Source organism: Choloepus didactylus, chromosome 14 (genome assembly GCF_015220235.1).
Source record: "Choloepus didactylus isolate mChoDid1 chromosome 14, mChoDid1.pri, whole genome shotgun sequence".
Classification (NCBI taxonomy): domain Eukaryota; kingdom Metazoa; phylum Chordata; class Mammalia; order Pilosa; family Megalonychidae; genus Choloepus; species Choloepus didactylus.
In genome coordinates this window covers 90,674,249-90,693,688 of record NC_051320.1, presented here as the reverse complement: position 1 = coordinate 90,693,688, position 19,440 = coordinate 90,674,249, and the positions used below count along the sequence as shown (strand labels likewise).

The following is a 19,440-nucleotide window of genomic DNA, read 5'->3' as shown; positions in this document are numbered from 1 at the left end:
TTTCTACAAGGTAACCTATCAAAAATATAACAATAAGTACTACTGTTTAATTTTTAAAATGAGTACAACAGTTACAGATGTAAGATTAAACTACTATATCTTCTGAAATTGGCTAGTGACTCAATTTTCTATACATTATCACAAATACAACATTCTCATATAATTTCACTTGAGTTAATATTTGTATAGTAACATAATGGATGATCTAAAAGTACATGATACAACTTGACTAAAAAAAAGTAGCATTGTCTATAATGAAAATTACCTTTGCCTTGTCTCGCATGGAACCTTTTCCAAGGATGGACATTTTTGTCAAGGTTTCTTCTTGTAAACGCTTCAGAGAATTGCCTCGTGGACCCAAAAGTTTCCCCACAAAGTTGAACTAGGAGAAACAAACAAAAAACCCACAACTTGTAGCATTCATATCTGAAAGTACTTTATTAATAATGAATATTGGGAAACGCACTATGCTATATTTCATTGACTAATGAGAGATATTTAAGTTCCTACTACATGCATCACACTGATTTTTCCACCAACCACATAAGAGAGGGCTCAAAGTTATGAAATAACAAAAATTGGTCTACTTGTTTACAACAATCACTTCAGCCATGACTATATGTCACACATTGTAAATGAAGTGAATGTCCCAGAATCCCTCGGCTGCCACCTGACCGCTGCCACACTGGTCTACTACGTTAAATCTCTCCCCCGCACAGTGCCTGGGCAGGAATACAGGGGAGGGGGGCTGTCCGAGGGGGCCGGCTGTGATGGCACCCAGGCAGTGTACGGGTTCGTGTACTGTGTACTAGTTATCTCTCCGTGGTGGAGTTAACCCTCAGGAGTCTCTACGCCTCACCTACCACAGAGATCATTCTACCCACTCTGTGAATTAAATAAGAAAGTGTATAAAATCACCTACCAGAGCCACAGTAGACTGTGCACACTCGCTGCTAAATCAGTAAACAATGAAGTGGTGCATTTAACTATTGTGGGCATATAATATCTTATCTAACCACAATCTAAGGACTGAGTCCCGTCCATCTACAAGGCCACCAAGGGAGCAGCAAATGCCACAGCATGACCATGCCCTGGCCACAGTCAAGGGAGTCCGAGGCTTAGGACTCTATATGTGGATGCTGAGTGTCCTTCAAGCTGAGTCACACTAATGGCAATTTGCTTGCTCAGGTTCTCCACCACAGATTGCATCACCTCCCTAGGGGGCACTTGCAAGTATTTAGCATGTTTGTTTGGTTGTCATAATGACTTGGCACCACCAGTGGCATTTAGTGGGCAAAGGCCTCAAATGTCAAGTGCCGGAGATGTATATGATTGCCCTTCACGATGAAGAAGTGTGCTGTGCAAAATGGCAAGTGTGCCCTTGGTTAAGAAACCCTGCTAGAGAGCAAGCCATGGACTTTTGTTACTTTCTCTTTATTTCTTACACTAGAAGCCCTTGTTTCTGTCCTCCTCTCAACTGGCAAGTACAGTTCCTCTATGGTTTCTACAAGATACCCTAATGCAGTTAAAAATAAAATAACACAAACAATTAAAAAAAAAAACAAAAACAAAAAACAATACTTGAGCTAGCCAGAGCGGGTACCTGCAACAAGACAAGGCTTAATCTACAGCTGAGTCTATATTCTGGATTCTTTAGGTGATGTAACAACATACCTGCTGAAGTTAAACAACCCACGCAGCACAGCTCTACTTGCCAGCCACACTGTGACCCCTACCAACGTTCCACTTGCCAGGGGCTCCTGAAGGAGGGTCATCAGGGCACGCTCCCTCCGACCAGCTGTCCCTCTGTCTTTCCAGCCCCCACCATATCCACAACAGTGTGGCTCATAAGAGTTATTACTTCAGGGTTATTATAAAGAATAAAACATAGCAGATAAAGTGCTGACCATGTGACAATGTTGAATTTTACCTGAGTCCTGTGTGCCTGGAAAACAGTAATGCACAAAAGGGCCTCCCAGCCTTTTGTGCCCCTAGAAATGGCATATTGCAAAGAACCATCCTTCCCTGTATGACTTAGGTTAGACTCAGGGATGTCTCCTTTGTTTACCTATGACACAGATCCTCCAAATCCCCACTCTTTGCACCTCAAAAGACAATGAACTGTTTATCGCCCCTAATGAATCAGAACAAAACATCCATTAATCTGACTTGATCAAACTTTAGTTCAGCTTCTCGCCTTCTCTCCTTTCCAGGCCCCTGAATTCTGACCACCTTTGACATTAGCCTGTAAATGGGTTCTTCTGAAAGGCCCCTCCTGAGAACAGGCTGATCTCTGGGTAAAACATGCTCTGATCTACTATTCTACCTGCCTCCTCCACATTATCCCATCCACACTGGGTTCTTGATGGCCCTGGCCATGCCTTCTGAGGAAAGAAAAGCCCTTTTCTGCTGACCTCTGAGACACTGCAGATCTCATAGTTGGAGCCTGCTCCCTAGGACAACAGTATCTTTCCCCACTTTTCCAGTAAAACTTTCAAGTACAGTCTCTTCTTACCTAAGTCTGGATTTGTTTATTTGACAGCTATATCTGCACAACAGTAAGAACTTAATGCATTTTAACTTTCATTTTTATTAATTGTATATGTACAAAGATTTGTATGGAAGAAGAAAGTGATTTCATCTTCCAAGACCAGTGGTTTTTCCCAACACCTCAATTATTATATTACATACATATTACTGTAAGTGTTATAACTGTAAAGAGGAGATTTTCAAGTGACTATGAAGATGGTAAACCAAGATGTAATAAGTATATCCGAGGTTCACTGTATGACTAAGTGCCTTCCACACTCATTTTAATTGATCTAAACTATATTTGTGACATGACACTATTCCCTGAGGAACAATTACAGTTACGCTGTCATGTCATAAACAATTAATCCTCAAGAACATGTCACTGTCTCTCCCTTAAAAGGTTTCCCTTAATTGGGTGCTCACCAAAAAGTTGATTAGTCTAACAAAGGGATGTTTTATTGGTCTCTAACTCAACATTCATAACTGAACTTGTAACCTCCACCTTCACTGCTTCAAACATGTTCTTCCTTCCAAAGTTTCTCGGCTCAGCAAATGGCATCAGCCATGCAGCGGCTAAGCCAGAAACCTGCTGCGTATTCTGTGTGGGCAGTAGCAAGGCCTTTGTGCTCACATCTAATCTCTAGCAACTATGCAGAGGGCATTTAATACCCGTTTGATCAATTAATTACATTTAACAACTTTGCCTCCTAAATATCTCCAAAACCCATCTACTCTTCTTCAGCCCCACTACAGCCACCCCAGAACAGCCAACATCATCTTGACCTAGAGCACTGTAGAATACTATAAAGCACTGCAGAAGTACTTTCTTTCCATCTACTTCTCCTTCAATCAGCAGGGGGGTCTTTTTTAAAATACAAAATTGACCTGGTTAGGTCTCTTTTTAACATACACCTGTTCCACTCTCCTTAGAGACCAGATGTCCTACTGCTGCGAAAGGCCCTCCTGCTCCGGCCCTTGCTTGCCTCTCTAGCCTCACCACTTTCCTGCTTTTGATTAGCCACTCTGAACTTCTTTCAGGTTGTCAAAACTACCATGCTCCATGAGAACTGCCCATTTTGGCGTGGATGTAGAGCTGGAAAGAGCATCACTCCCACCCTACCAACAAGAAGAAAGCTGGAGAGAGTGCACATTAACACAGGGCAAACACCAACCACATGCAGAGAGACAGGCAGCTGCAGAGGGAAGCAGGACTCGGGCATTTGCTCACCGAAGGTGGGCCAGAGTGGGAAGCCCCTGGGAGCCACAGAATGAGGAGGGCTCCCGCCTTCTCACGGCTTTTTCTATGGGAACCCCTCCAGGGGCTCAGAGGAGAGAGAATCTTCAGACCACCTTCCCTGGGACACTGACAGGGCAGGGGAAGGCAGCCCTGCTGGGAAATGCCCAGACTCAGCCCCCCATCTCCCCTTCTGAACAAAGGCCTCAGTCTGCAACTCAACTGCTCGCCTTTGCTGTTAAAAACTTTCAATTAATTTAACAAAACGTGTACTTATATTGGTGCCTAGTCCACAGAAAGTGCTGTTATGCCTACAACATTAGTAAAATGACAAATAAGCTCTAAGTGTGGGGGGTAAACACAAACAGACAAGGACCCTGCCCTTACCAGGTTTTACATTCTAGCAGCAGGAGACACATGACAAACAAGTAAAACAAATGCAAGCATTAATGTTTGTTAATAACCAGAAAACACCTGACAGGAACAGAAAGTAACTGCAGAGTGGGTGGGTCTCCACTGCGTGGGGGAGCAACTTCCGGCTAGGCTGGCCTCTCCCGGGCAGTGCCCTGCGGGCCTTCCTGCAGCACGAGGGCAAGCACAAGGCTTCAGGCAGGCAGGAGGGCTGCAAAGCAAGACTGCCAAGGCAGAGGGACCGAGAGGGCAGACGAGGCAACAAGGGACAGAGGCACACCGAGTTGGATCTTCCAGGCCATGGTCAAGAGTGTACACTTAGTGTTAAACAGAGATGCAATCCGGGTGGTTTCCTTTTCTCTCTGTACTTTGTTTACTGCTTAAATTTTACAGATTAATATGAATTTACCTTGTAACAATGGTGAACATTTACATTTAAAAAAGAACAAAATCACCCTTGCACTGCAGATGCACAGGCCAGTCCTCTTCCGGCTCCCTAGAAGGTTGACAGGCCCTGAGGGCTTCTCCTGCAAGCAGCTCCCTAGACATGAAGAGTCCCACTGAGTTATTCTCTTTGTCCTCCTGCTGCTACTACATTTCTCTCTTTTCTCTCCTTACATGTCTGCAAACTCTATTTTAAAGCACTTCCTTCAATGCTGAATTCTTGACAAGAGGGAGTGTGCTCTATTCAACTCTGAAATCTTGTCCACAACTCAACCCCCTTCTCCATTCTTAATGCATTGCCTGACACAAAGCAGATGTTAAAACAAAAAAGAATTAACAAAAACAAAAGAAAAAATTAATGCACTTTGGGTCCAGGAACCTAGTACCCTGTCTATTGTTGCTTTATTTTGAGAAAACCATCACTGTATCAGTGACATCCTAAAATATATTCTTCGGTACAAGAAGTGTCCTTGAAGTGGTAGAGCCTTGCTCACTATGACAAAAATGCTCAATGGTATCTTTCCTGATTATTATGTGCACTCTTCATATCCCTTTTTATTAGTTATTTTCTTAAATGCAATTCACTATCTTGTAGACAAAACTAACTCCTGGGATAAATCTTATACTCACTATAAATCTCATACTCATTATAGTAATTCCCTTTGGTTCATTTTGGTCCCTTCTTCCTGTCACTGCCTGAGCAAAGAGCATAAAAATTCAGTAAGTGGTAGAATGTGACAAGGTACAAATAATGATACTTCTCCTATTATTATCAAAAAAAGAAAAAGCAAGATGTATATTCTGGACTAGTAAAATGACCCAAAGGGACAAAAGATAATTTCAGCATTTGGTGTCAGAGCTAAATTTTTTGATCTGATAACCATATAAATATGTAATAATACTAAATATTAGTCAAGTTTAATTTCTTGAATAAGAACATGGACTCTGGAGCCAGACTTCAGCTACTTACGAGCTGTGAGACCATCAACAAGTCACTTAACTTCTCTCTTCTTCAGTTTTTTCAAATGCAAAAAGGAGATGATAATTTCCACCAAGAGACTGAATGAGTTAATATATGTAAAATGCTTAGAACAGTGTCTGATATTGAAAAATATACTTTAAAAATATACATACATATAAAGAGAAGTTATAACATTTCCAGCACCCGAATGGAATGGACTGACCCATGCCTTCCACTTGAGGGCAAGGATGCAAAAGGGGGCAATGGTTTTATTTTACTTTTATTCTCTTGGAAGGAATGACCAGGTTACTGATCTTATTAGCTCAGTGGGACAGTTTAGGTTCCAATAACTTAAAAACCAACACAGTGATTATTTAAATCACTATATCCACATAACTTTACTTGAATTAAACCAATGTTGGAAACGCCAACTCCAAACAGTAGTAAACCTAACAACAGACTTGAGACCAAGGCATCCACAGGAAAACGGAGCAGCCTCTTCAGAAAGAAAACATGAGTTTCTTAGGGGAGCTACTAATTGAGTCAAGCTTTGGACTGCTAACAAGATTTTCCATGATTTTGATAATCACCTCTAAACAGAACAAACACTTTTTACACGGGCAACCAGCTTCCCTAGGAATAAAAGTTCATTTCAAACCTGTGTTTAAGTCAATCACTACTAAATTTTAATAAGATTTTTTTAAAAAAGTAATCTTTTATAATACCAGAATACCTAATACTGTGTATTATAGCTTTTCATTTAACTCTTAAGTCAAGTATCTTCCAGTGTTCTCTACTGGCTACAGAATAAAATTCTAATGCCCAAGTATATTATTAAAGGCTTCCCAGAATCTAGCCAAATTACCAGTCCAATGAATGCTATAAACTGCTGTGCCCCGTAATTTAATTTAATTCTGTTGCAATAGTTATTCTGCCCTTCCCTCTGAGCTCTGCTTAACAATCTAAACTTACTCTTAAGGATTAAATTTAATTCCACTTGCAATTCTTTCTCCAGAAATAAAATCTCCCTCAATCCTTTAAATTCTTGTGGTGCCCCTCTACGTATCTTGTTAATTCAGTCAGTCCCTATATTATTTAATAAAATTTACTCTTTTCCTCTTGTTAAATTCCTTGAAAGTAGGTAGAACTCATATTTGAGTCATTGTACTTTCCTACATAGTAGCTCCTCAATTAATACTTTTGAAATTAAAGGTTATTTTTCCCCAAACAAAATGGCACTATTCAACAAAGTTTTATTCCTTTCTTTGCTGCAGAGACCACTGCAAAATATTAACTATAGATAAATAATATTATTTAAATTTACTAATTTGCCAACTGCAAATCACCAAGTATTACTGGTAGTGGCTGAGACAATTCAGTGTTGCTTCACTGATTGTAATTTTAATATAATACCTGTTTTTAAACAGAAAACAGCCCAACTTATTTAGACATCAGCAATTCTGAAAATCACCGAAGTATACAAGTAACCTCCCCTGGAGAGGATATGGGCAAAAGACGCATGTGCATGTGTGCAGGAATACACAAGCAATGAACAACCTGAAATAATCTCTCCTACATGCTTTTTATCTCCTATTATTTGCTATGGTTGGATTACACTGAGGTGGGGAGCAATATAAAACAAAACGAACGCTGAAGCCCCTATATGAATGAGTCCTAAATTGTTAATACAGAAAGTCCCAGAATGCAACATCTGGCTACAAGTGCGGAAGGGATGATTCAAAGCTGAAGGTAAGAAACTGAACAGGCTATTACGATAGGCTGGACGAGGGATGACAGTCACCTAAATTAAGGAATGGCAATGGAAGGCAGAGACAGAGATAGATGATGATTATTTATGAAGCAGAAATAATAAAATGTACAACTGGTAATACTTGGAGGATGAGGGTTTGGGAATGAAGGGGAAGCAAGCAGACAAACGTGATGCCCTTTCTGGCAAGGGCACTTAGGTTAACAGGACTGTCATTCACTGAAATAAGTTCCAGGTTGGCCAGGAAGAGCAGGTACAAAGTTCAGTTATGGAAACATCCACAAGATGCTTGTGGGATCTCCAAGTGGAGACGTCCAGTAGGCGCTTGATCTGATATTCAACAAAGAGACAGGTAACACACCCAGTGCCAGAAAGCTAGTAAATGGTAGAGCTGGGCACTGGGAAGTCAGGCTGCTCCCACACCCGACTCCTTTCCACCCAGTAGACTCGCTCCTCGGTCTCTTTGCGTATTATGTGGCCCTCGTTTCATGCAATTACTTAGCAATTCCTTGTGTTGATCACAGCTCATAGTTTAGTCCATGGCATGAAATTCAGCCATTGTGCTCCACCAGAGGAGAGGAATTACATGGTCCAAATTTTCTATTGTCAATACCCAGTGTACAGTTGTGCAATTTTCAGTTGACCCAACTTGCTGGTTCTCAGGGGATCCAGAGCTAAATCTGTACAGTCCTGTTCACGATCTCTGAGCCAGGAATTTACTGCTCAGGCACTAAAATCCTTTTCACTGTTTGGCTCAGCAATATGCTTAAGAGATCTATCCTCCACCCCCACCCCCACAAAATGAAGCAAAGATGTGAGTAAAGACTTATGTATAACAGTATTTGTCACAGATTTAATTATGGATTCCTAAATTTACTGCTTTGTGCCCAAAGTAGACATCTGTACCATTTCTGACCTTTTGAATGTAGTGAGACTGGGAGACCTAAATACAACCAAATTTTATAATTATTCATTTGGCTTGGGAAAGTAGTAGTGATACTAATAAACCTCCAAAACAGTATGAGTAGACTCTTTCTGGAAGCTCTCAATATATGACTGTCTGGCTGTTTTTGGAATCCACTTAGATCTAAGTTCAAGTGTGGCTTTACGGTTCAATAATTAAGCATTTTAAAGAGAATAAGGGAGACACCACAGCATAAATTGAGATTTGAAATTCCTTCACAATATTTTTAGATTGCTACCATATTTGCAAATACCAACTGAAACAACTTTCGAATTCTCATGACTCAGAGGCCATATCACACAAGATCTGAAGAGTTAGAGGGAACCTCTGAGAAGAGAACAAAAGTAGTCTTTGAAGATTTATTTATCTAGAGATATTATATCTTTATAATCTCACTGCCCTTCAATTCCTACTATAAAATGCAGGTTGTCAAAATGATGGTAGGAATTACAGTGGATGGGGTCTATTCATTTTCAAACAATGGCCATTATGGGCCAATAAAAGGTTTCTTAAAGTTCTGTAATCTACTTTACTTCGTAATAGGGCCCAAGATTTAATGACTACCAGGAGGAACACTATCAGTGATTGACAATAAATCTATCTTTAAGTGCTTTTAAAAAACTAATTCAGTGGCATCTGGTATATTCACAGATACGTGAAACTATCACCACAGCCAGATATTTTATCACTTCAAAAAGAACCCTACTCGTTAGCTACCACCACCCCCCATACCCTATTGCCCACCACCAGCCCTAAAGTAAACATAATATACTTTCTGTCTCCACAGATTTCTCTCTTCTGAACTTTATAAGAATGGAATCATACAATATGTGAACTTTGGTAACTGGCTTCTTTCATTTGGCAGAATGTTTTCAAGATTCACCCAAACTGTAGCATGAATCAGCACCCCATTCCTTTTCATGGCTGAATAACATTCCATGGTATGGATGCACCACATTTGTTTATTCATTCGTCTGCTGATGGACATTTGGGTTGTTTACACATTTTTGCTATTATGAATAATGTGGTTATATATATTACATAGAAATTTTTGTATGAACCAGTGTTCTCATTTCTCTTGTGTATATACCTGGGAGTGGAATCCTGGGTCATATGGTAACTAGATGTTTAAGCATTTGAGGAACTGCCTGATTGTGTTCCAAAGCAGCTGAACCATTTTACATTCTCACAGCAGTATATGAGGGCTTTGATTTCTTCACATCCTCTACAATGCTTGTTATTATCTGACTTTTTTTTTCCACTGTAGCCACCTTAGTGGGTGTGAAGTGGTATCTCATATGGTTTTGATTTGCATTTCCCTGACGACTAATGATGTCCTGCAGGTTTTTGTGTTCTTACTGGTTATTTGTATAACTTCTTGGAGTAAGTGATTATTTTAAAATTCGCACTACCCAGTCATATTATTTTGGTGATAGCCCTTCAGATACAATGAACTAATATAAGTACATTATTGCTTTATTCCTACAGATAAATTATCAAATACAAAAAATAATTATTTTCACATAAAACCTATGAAAGAGATATTAACCAATTAGGAGCCACAGAAAAGGCAATTTTTAATGTACCTTATATGATTGTCAATATTTGTTTACTACTCTAGGAAGACTTTAAACCAGTGATACTTTATATGGAAAAGTCTTCTACAAAATAATAAATTCAAAGGTTGTGAACTGTCTGTAATATTCTACAAGCAAAAACTGTGAGCCAACTTTAAAAAAGAAAGTTTCCCTGAACTTTAATTCAAACTCCAGGAAGAAACAAGTTTTATAAGTACATCTCTCTTCTCTCTCTCAAACACTCTTAACCTAAGAACTTCTGTGACCACAAATTTAAAATATGCACAAAATAGAAAAACACTTAACATAAGAAACCATGTTGGTTAAGATAAAGTCCCTTAAAATAGCTTATGCCCATTAAAATGCTATCAAATAAAGAAATTCAAGAAAACTAATTTAAACCTACAGAATTTAATTCAGTATAACAAATCTTGAAAACCATAACCACAGTAGAAAGATACCTCCTAAATTAAACGCAGGCACAATTTTTCCACAAAATGAAAATTTTCTTCTTTTTTTCAATTATAAAATTTACACAAACTTATTGTTAATACATTCAAATACCGAAATGTGCAAAGTAGAAAATATCACATAATCCTCCCCCACAGAAAGTAACTATTGTTAAGCTTCAAGTTGTTTTTCAAATAATTCAACCCGAATCCTTTCTGTTCTATACCTAGGTCCTTTTTTTTTTCATTTAACAATATAATATGGACATCTTATGTTAGCAGTAGAGCATTATACACAATGATATGACAATTTATTTAATTAATTTCATATCACACCTCACTTTTTTATCAGTCCAGAAGTGTCTTTCAGCCCAGCATGACCTTGCACGTGACATTCCCTCTCCTGAACGCCTGGCGAAGCCCTCATCTCCCAAGGCAGGTCAAATGCAACTTCCTGTTCTAACTCTGCAGTCCTCACTTGTGGCCAACCTTACTTCATACTCTGCTCTCTTTTAACACTTGCATATAAACCTCTTCCATAATATCTGTGCAGCATATTGAAATTAACCTGCTTAACCAAACAGGATGGCTTGTAATTTCCCGGGTGCACCTGCCCCCATACACGGTTCTTCTGTCAGGGCCGTGCCCTCAACCTTCCCCATGTTACTTGTGACCTCTTTCCCAGCTACCCCCCAGGGCAGCATTCTCTGAGAACATCAAAATAAACCTCCTCTCTGTACTTCCAGAGCACCCGAATATCAAACTTCTCACACTGTACAATGAACATTTACTTACTGGTCTATATTCCTCACAAAACTGGGAGTACCGTGTGACCAAGGACCACGTCTTAATCACACTGGTTTTCCCAGCACAGTGCCTGGCTCAGAGAAGGTTCTCAATAAAAGTTCAGCACACGAATGGCTACAGGGGTGCACTGCTGAATGATCCCGCAAAGGACAAAGTGAATTTAAACCCTAAACCACAATGCAGCTAGAGGTCCTCAAAGACAGGGCACCTTGCTCCATACTGTGCAAGGTTAGGGCTTATCAGCAGAAAATCTAGGAGGAACAATTTCTGTAACTGAAAAAGATAAAAATTTACAAAACAATTTTTAAGCTCAGATACATAACTCAAGACTGAATACACTTTCAAAGTTTGACTAAGAAAATGCACGTATTATTTTCAATGTTGTGCCACTGAAAGACTTTTGAAAATGATTAAAAGAAATTATTTGATCAATGGAAATGACTTTATTAGGTGGAGTTTAAAACATGTTAGTTCTCACTTTCCCCAGAGACTGACAACACAGAGTCAGCACGTGGAACCCACAGATTTCACTACCACCACTCCAGAGGGTCGGGTCCTGCAGTCTCCCCCAGCTCAGCCTGGTGGCTGACATAAGCATGAAAGCTCTCTTTTACAATTGACGGCAGGACTATATTAGCTTTTATACAAGGCTGGTTTGAAACCTGCATGCTCAATTATGCTAAGCAGAAATATACTTTTAAAGTATTCTGAAAGCAGTGGATTTCTGAGCAGTCTACTTCAGACATTATAAATACTTGAAATGGACTCGTCTCTCTGTTAGGCACAAAAATTATCATTTGACTTCTATGTCATCAACGCTGACACTGAGAAGTTATATTTGAGATTTTATTTCATACATTTTATTCATGTACTTTATTTCATACACTTATTCATACAAAACAAAGCATTAATTTTAGGTTAATCTTCATCAACTAAGCACAAGGAGCATTTGTTCATTTTTGTAGCTACAGCATACCAAGCATAGAGAATCAAATTGTAACAGCTTCCATACACCAAGTTTTGTTTAATAATGAGCCTGGCTATGAAGCACTCATTAGGTAGTTTTCTATTTATTTAAAATACGTACCTCTAGTTCTGCAGGAATGGCTGAGTAAGCTCCTATCAGGCTGACCATCTACAGACAGTAACTACGAACTCGAAACAAAATATAAAAATGAACTATCTGAAGCCTCTGGAGAGTGGTGAAAAACAGACAGACTCTGGAAGGGCATCAACACTTGGAAGAAGAGAATGGTCTGAAAGGAATTTACTGAGTTTAGAGCTTTTTGCCTGAGTGGCAGAGTTTCAGGGCAAACACTGCACTGAAGGAGGAACACCAGAAGAGCCAGAGCCGGAGCTGGGGAGCCCCAAATTTTGCATATGAAATCTGTCCAAATCTCCGCCAGACCCCTGAATCATGCACACAAAAAACGAAGTGCAAGGCTCAAACAAAGGAAAGAATGGAACTTAGATTTGAACTCCTGTCCAATGGGCAACATTTGCAGTATGAAACCAATCAACTGGCTGCTAACACAAAAAAATCAACATTCTTCACAGGAAAATAAGACAATGCAAAGTTTCCACAATATAACATTCACGATATCCACTATATATAACACAAACATGCAAATAACTAGAACGATGTGACTCACTAATAAAAGACCATCAATGCAGGCCAAACCTGAGATGATCAAGATTTTGCAATTAGCAGATAGGGATGCTAAAGTGTCTATTATTAAGTGTGTTCAACGACATTAGGAAAATAACCCTTGCAATAAGTGAAAAAACAAAAAAACCTATGCAGAGATAAAATGTGTGTGTATGCATGTGCACACACGTAAAAATGAATCAAATGTAAATTTTGAAACAGTAAAGTACAATACCTGGCAAAAAAATTTCACCTGGTAGGCTTAGCAGCAAAATAGGGTGACATAAGAAGGAATCAGTGAGCCTAAACATACAGCAATATTAATTATGCAATCTGAAGAAGAAAAAAAAAAACCCTAACAAAAGCCAACAGAGCCACAGAAACCTCTGATACCAAAAGGTCTAATTTATAAGTGTAATTGAAGTCTCAAAAGAAGTGGAGAGAATAGGTCAGAAAAAAGTATTTGTAGAAGCAATAGCTTAAATATTATGACAAAATGGACAAATCCACTGAAAAACACAACAAAAGTTTCACACAAAAGGACATGGAAAATCAGACTAGCCCTATATCAATTAAAGATACTGAATTCATTATTAAATTCCAGACCCAGACACTTCACTAGTAAATTCCCTCAAATATCTGCAAGAAATAACACCAATCTGATACACATTCTTTGAGAACAAAAAGGAACGAATCATTCCCCACTCATTTTATGAGACCTGCATAGCCCTAGTACCAAAATCTGACAAAGATATTACAACAACAAAAAAAACCCCACATAAACTAAAACCCAAACTTACAGACTAGAATCACTCATGAACACAGAATCAAATTATTTTACAAAATATTGGCAAACTGAAACCAGCAATATATAAAAAGGATAATACATCATGACAAGTAGGTTTTAAGCCCAGGAATGCAAAATTGGTTTAAATCAGCAAAATCAATCAACAGGATTCACTGCATAAACAGTATAGAAGAGTAACACCAAATGCTCATCAGTAGATTCCACTCAGCAACAAAGCTCCTACCAATGCCAAAATAGAAAAGAACTTCCTTTACCTAATAAAGGTCATCTACAAAAAACCTACAGCTGATATCATTCTAAAATGGTAAAATACTGAATGCTTGCTTCCTAAGATTGGGAATAATACACTCACATCACTTCTAGTCAACATTATTCTGGAGATCCTAGTCAATATAATAATGGGAAAGAAAGAAAGAAAAGGTATAAAAATTGGAAAGATGCAGATGATACGATTGTTTACATAAGATATCCTAAGGAATTTATAAAACTTTCTAGAACTAATAAGTGAATTTAGCAAGGTGGCAGAAGAATATAAGGTTAATATACAAAATTTCATAGAAGCAAAAAATTGGAAAATGAAACTTTAAAAATACTCAATTTGCAACAATGTCAAAAATAAAAAAAAATTTAGGGATAAATTTAACAAAGGACATAGAAGATCCTTCCCCTAGAAAGTATGCAAAATGCTGCTGACAGAAATTAAAGAAGACCTAAATAAATGGAGAGGTATACCACGGTCAAGGTATGGAAGACTGAACATTGTTAAGATGACAAATCTCCAGACTGACAGAGAGACTCAATACAACTGCAGTCATATTCCCAAAAGACTGTTTTGTGGAAACTGGCAAACTAATTCTGAAACTTACATGAAATTGCAAAGGACCTAGAACATCAAAGCAATCCTGAAAAAGCAGGAAAAGATGGAAGACTTACAGTACCAAGTATTACTATAAAGCTAAGTAATCAATACGGCATGGTTTTGGCATAAGGATCAATAAATAGATCAGTGGAACACAATAAAGGCTTAAAAATAGGCCCCCACTTACATGGCCATCTAATTTTCATCAAAGGTGTCAAAATAATCAGAGGAGTGAAAACCTCTTTCAACAAATGGTGCTAGAAAAACTGGACATCAATATGGGTAAAAAAATTAACTTTCATCACATACAAAAATTAATTTAAGATGTATCACAGACCTAAAAGTAAAAACTAAAATGACAAAACTTTTAGACGAAACACAAAAGAATGCCTTTATAACTTACATTATAAAGGACCCTACATTTGCTTGAGGTTGGCAAAGATTTTTTAATTGAGAGAAGGACATAATCATAACAGAAAAACTTCATACATCAGACTTCTTCAAAATTAAAAAGTTCTGGGAAATGGATAAACTGTGGTATACTGACATAATGGGCTACTATTCAGCCAATAAAAAGAAATAAACTATTGATACATACAACAGTATGCATGAAGTTCAAAAGCTATATGCCAAGCGAAAGCAGCTTTCCCCCAAATAAGACATAATTGCATGATCCCATTTATAGGAAGCGCTAGAACAAGCAAACAATCTGTGGTGGAAAAAACCCAGGACAGTTGTTGCCCCTGGAGGTTTACTGCACTTATCAAGGGAGGTACATAAAGGAACTTTCTGGCATGACGATGATATCCTGTCTTGATACCAGTATGAGTTACAGAAGTAGCTATTTCTCAGAAGAGATCAGTGAATTGTACATTGAAGATTTCAGCATTTCATTATATATAATTTAGCAAAAGAAAACCAAAATATATTGAACTCAGTTAATAGTATACATGATGAAGTATTATTCCAATTTACTGTGAAATGTGTCAAAAAATATGATAGTTTGTAGGAAGAGAGGAAGGGACAAACAAGTAAAAAATCAAGTATAATAAAATGTGATTGGTAGAATCTAGGCGTTAAGTGTATGGGTGATAGCGTAAACTTCTTCTGACTCTTTTTTCATAACAGAATGTTGGAAAAGTAGTATATACTCTATTTCAGAAGCGATTTAGGATAGTCTGTCACCTGACATATGAATAATAAAAGCAACAAAATAATAGATGAAAAAACATGTATTACAAATAATGAAAAGAATACCAAATATTTAGATTAACATAGCGAATACTAAGATTGAACAATAAACTGAGTCAAGGCAAAAATATGTGGGGGCAGGGGGATGATGATTAGAAAACGTTTACTAGTTCTCAACTGCTTATAATGGTGACAATGCACACTTCAGCTCATGTGTTCACCAACCAAAAAAAAAAAAAAAAACACACACATGCCAGTACTCTGGAGAAGGGCAACTTTTTATCCAGTATTACATTCTAAAGGAATCTACTGATAAATACTTTTAGAATGAGAACTGTGCAATCAATGGTCAACATAAAACAATTCATCCTATAGTCATTTTTATATATGGGTAGCAAAAAAGTAAAAAGAAAGAAAGAATGGGAAAAAAGATTTAAATAAGATTATATCATTTTTGACCATTTACACGCCAAATAAGGTGCTAAGCATTTAACACAGATAGTTTTATTTAATTCTTAATAATCCAACCCTCATTCTATAAATGAGTAAAGCAGAGTGGAGGGAAGTTAAACAGGTCATCCAAAATCACATAACTAGAACTCAGAAGCACAGTTTTTCAGGGCTCCACAGCTCATGTTAAAGTCAAACAAATGAGAGAATCACTTAAAAATAAGTTTTAACTTAAATATTGAACAATATAAGTTAAGCATTTGTTCCCTAGTGATAAAGTTTAGCACACCTGCAGCATGGTCCTCCCCGCCTTACCTTAGGGAACTGCTTTACTGGAATTAACACTTTCTGTCCCAGCTTCATGTTCTTGTTAATCACCACATCAATGTACTTTTCTTCATCCTTGCTTTCTCCTTTTTGAAACTTTTCTATTTCTGTGGAGGAAAAAAAAGTCATTAGTTTATGACTTAGAACCACAGAGGCTGGGAGTTCTGGTTAGTGCTTCTGTGCCATGAAATAAAATACAGAAATATGGGTTATTAAATTGCTACAATTTTTCCTAGTAATGACTCATGTCCTGTTTTATCCATGGTTCTCCACCAGTATGTAGAGGGAAAAAAAACGAATGTCTTTTGGCTCTGCAAAGTCTCACCTGGATTGCCCAAGCTAAGGGAGGAGAACAATGGACTAGGTAACAAACAAATGCAAAAATAAAATCAAAAATGAGTTCCCTGGGGCCTTCTGGAATCCTAGAGTAAGGCTGATCTAATAGCAAAGAACAAGCCCGAAAGCAGTTTCCATTTGGCATTATTAAGTACTGACACCTCTGTTGTTCAACTTTCCTGGTTCTCCAAGGCCAGTACAACCGAGAATTTACTCCCTGAGATGGTATTAAAGCTCCTTTCCACCTTCCCTCAACAGACCTCCCCAAGGAAACCTTCCGTCCTCACACATTACAGGCTCTTGTCTCTGCCAACACTCTTTCCTCTACCTGTGGTGCACATGGTGATCTCATCTTCCTAACTCTCCTGCCCACTCTCAACCACACTAAACCCCACTTTGTGCGGTCATCACTCTCCTCAGTGGGGCAGCAGGAGTCCGGGAAGCAGTCACCCTACCTTGACACTCACAAAGCACTTTATTTACAACTCTACACTGTACCACAGCCCTCAGACGAACTAGAAAAGAAAGGCAGTGCCTCCCCAACCAGGAGGCGAACTTCTCTCGGGTAGAGTATGTTTCCCTATTCAACAAATATGTACTGCCAAGCACTTACTAGGTACAGGAGTAGCTCACTTCACTCATGTCATTCCGATGGCGTCCAGTGGTACAGGAAGTGCACAAACTGGTGCCTGAGCGACTAGTGGATGAGTAAGTGGACTGTCACCTCCGAAGACCACAAGACGCCCAGGCTCAGAGAAGGGCAAAAGTAGCATGGAGAGGGACCAAAGACGGCAGCAGATGTACAGAGGGCTACAAATAGTTCCTCGCTTTGCCTGTCGAGCTAGGAATATTTAAGAATTTAATATGTGCCATCCCTGGATTAAGTACTTCACATTCATGATGGAATTCAATCCTCAGAACAGATGGAAAAAAGGAGGCTCAGAAAGGTGACTTCACTAATAAATGGCAAAGGTGGGATTTACTCCCACTAAAGATAGTGTGCTACTGTAGTTTACCCACCATTTTTCATGTCTGTCAGGCAAATAATAACATTTCCATGGTATTTGGGACAATGAGAGAATGTGTTCAAGGCTACAGGCTTCAGCAGCTCCCAGCCAACCACCTACTCAGCACAACGGAAGAACCTGGGAGGTGGTGGTGCAAATAAGACCACTGGGGAACTTTTGCTCCATCACACTACATTGATGTTCACTTCTTGCTGAATTGTTTTCTATTAAACATAGTATTTTCAATGAGCAAGAAGGAGTTGTTACAATTTAAAGGATGTAAAATGGGATGTAAAGACTTCAAGATTCTAGACCTACATGTGCTAAAAACTGCCTATGCGATGCTATAAAAACGAATTCCTTTAGATCCAGTTTCTTCACATTTAAAATGAGGAGTCTAAACTAGTGTATCCAAGGATTTGGTTCTAAAACCTTGAGATCCTGTGTGATTTATAGATGCACATTACAAGAGTTCAACTGCCACCTTGACCATCATCCCATCACAGAACTCAGTTACCTGGTACACTCCAAGCCTCAGCTTTCTCACCTGTAAAATGGTGATAACATCCTTCCTCATATGGCTGCTATAAGGATTAAATAAAATAAGCCATGTAAAACAAGCAGTCCAGTGCCTGCCGCAGGGCAAGTGCTCAATAAACATTGGCTTTTATGATTAGGATGATTCTTCCTAATAGCTTTAAGAAACCACAAGTCTCTTCAATTGTATTTCTAGTATTCTGGATAAAAGAATCTGCTTTTGAAAAACAAACTGATGGCATCTGATTTGTGACCTCTTTCAAAGTAGTTTTTAAAAATGGCCAAATAAGAACATTATGTGTAAAGCTAATTCATATGTCATTCAGGAATAATAGCCACTTCTAATTTTAATAAGTCCATCCATTTTTATTAGTTATCACAAGACAAAAAAATCCTAAGAATCAGCAAAAGTAGATACAGGAAAAGAAAAGCCTATTTTTATAAATCCAAGTTTTCTAAAGAATGTTTCAGTTAATGATACTGCTCAACATATTATTACTATCTAAATAAAAGGGATGCCTCACAACTGAGTCTTTAAATTCTTTAAAGTCTAAAATAGAAAAACTAGATGAACACGGTATCACAAATATCTAACTAATAGGTCAGTTTACCTTTTTGCCCTTCTCTGCATTTAACATACAGTTTCACAGATCAGTTCTCAAAAGAACAGCCGAAGGACTAGGCACCACGGTCCCAATAAAAGCAACTAACAGCTCCAGAGACATCAGCTGGGCTGAACATACCATGCTAAGTGATTAACATATATAATTTAATCTTCATAGTAACCCAAAGGGCTGTACTATTTTTCTCTTTTCAGATAAAAAAGCAGTGACTGTAGAATTGGAATTAAAATTCAGATCTGACTCCAATAGCATTTTGTTTTCATATCAATTATACAAATTCAAAAGAACTTGGGTTTCTTCCAAGCCATAAATAGAGAAGTCTGATATCTGATAAAAACTTTCCACGACCCAAGTAGAGTGCAGATTTCTCTAAAAGCATGCAAGTGGGTCCCGAAAGAACTAACCAATTAATCTTTACTTGGAAAAATGTGGATTAGAGACACGGCCTGGCCCCAGAAGCACGGCTGCGGCTGGCAGCGGATGTGAAGACGGCCAGGTCATCTTTCA

The 19,440-nt window shown here is 38.4% G+C and overlaps 1 protein-coding gene across 3 annotated transcripts in view; it reads right to left on the bottom strand.

Annotated features, from left to right (window-relative positions):
- KHDRBS3 (KH RNA binding domain containing, signal transduction associated 3) overlaps window positions 1-19,440 on the bottom strand; it is a 184,481-nt gene that overhangs the window by 91,749 nt on the left and 73,292 nt on the right. For all 3 annotated transcript variants that reach the window (XR_005211668.1, XM_037803225.1, XM_037803226.1), the window contains exons 2-3: window positions 16,419-16,537; window positions 266-382 (exon numbers count right to left, since the gene is read on the bottom strand). Coding sequence is in view for 2 of the 3 variants with exons in the window: in XM_037803225.1 (XP_037659153.1) it covers window positions 266-382; window positions 16,419-16,537 (236 nt within the window). In the remaining variant the exon portion in view is untranslated. The remainder of the gene's footprint in view (window positions 1-265; window positions 383-16,418; window positions 16,538-19,440) is intronic.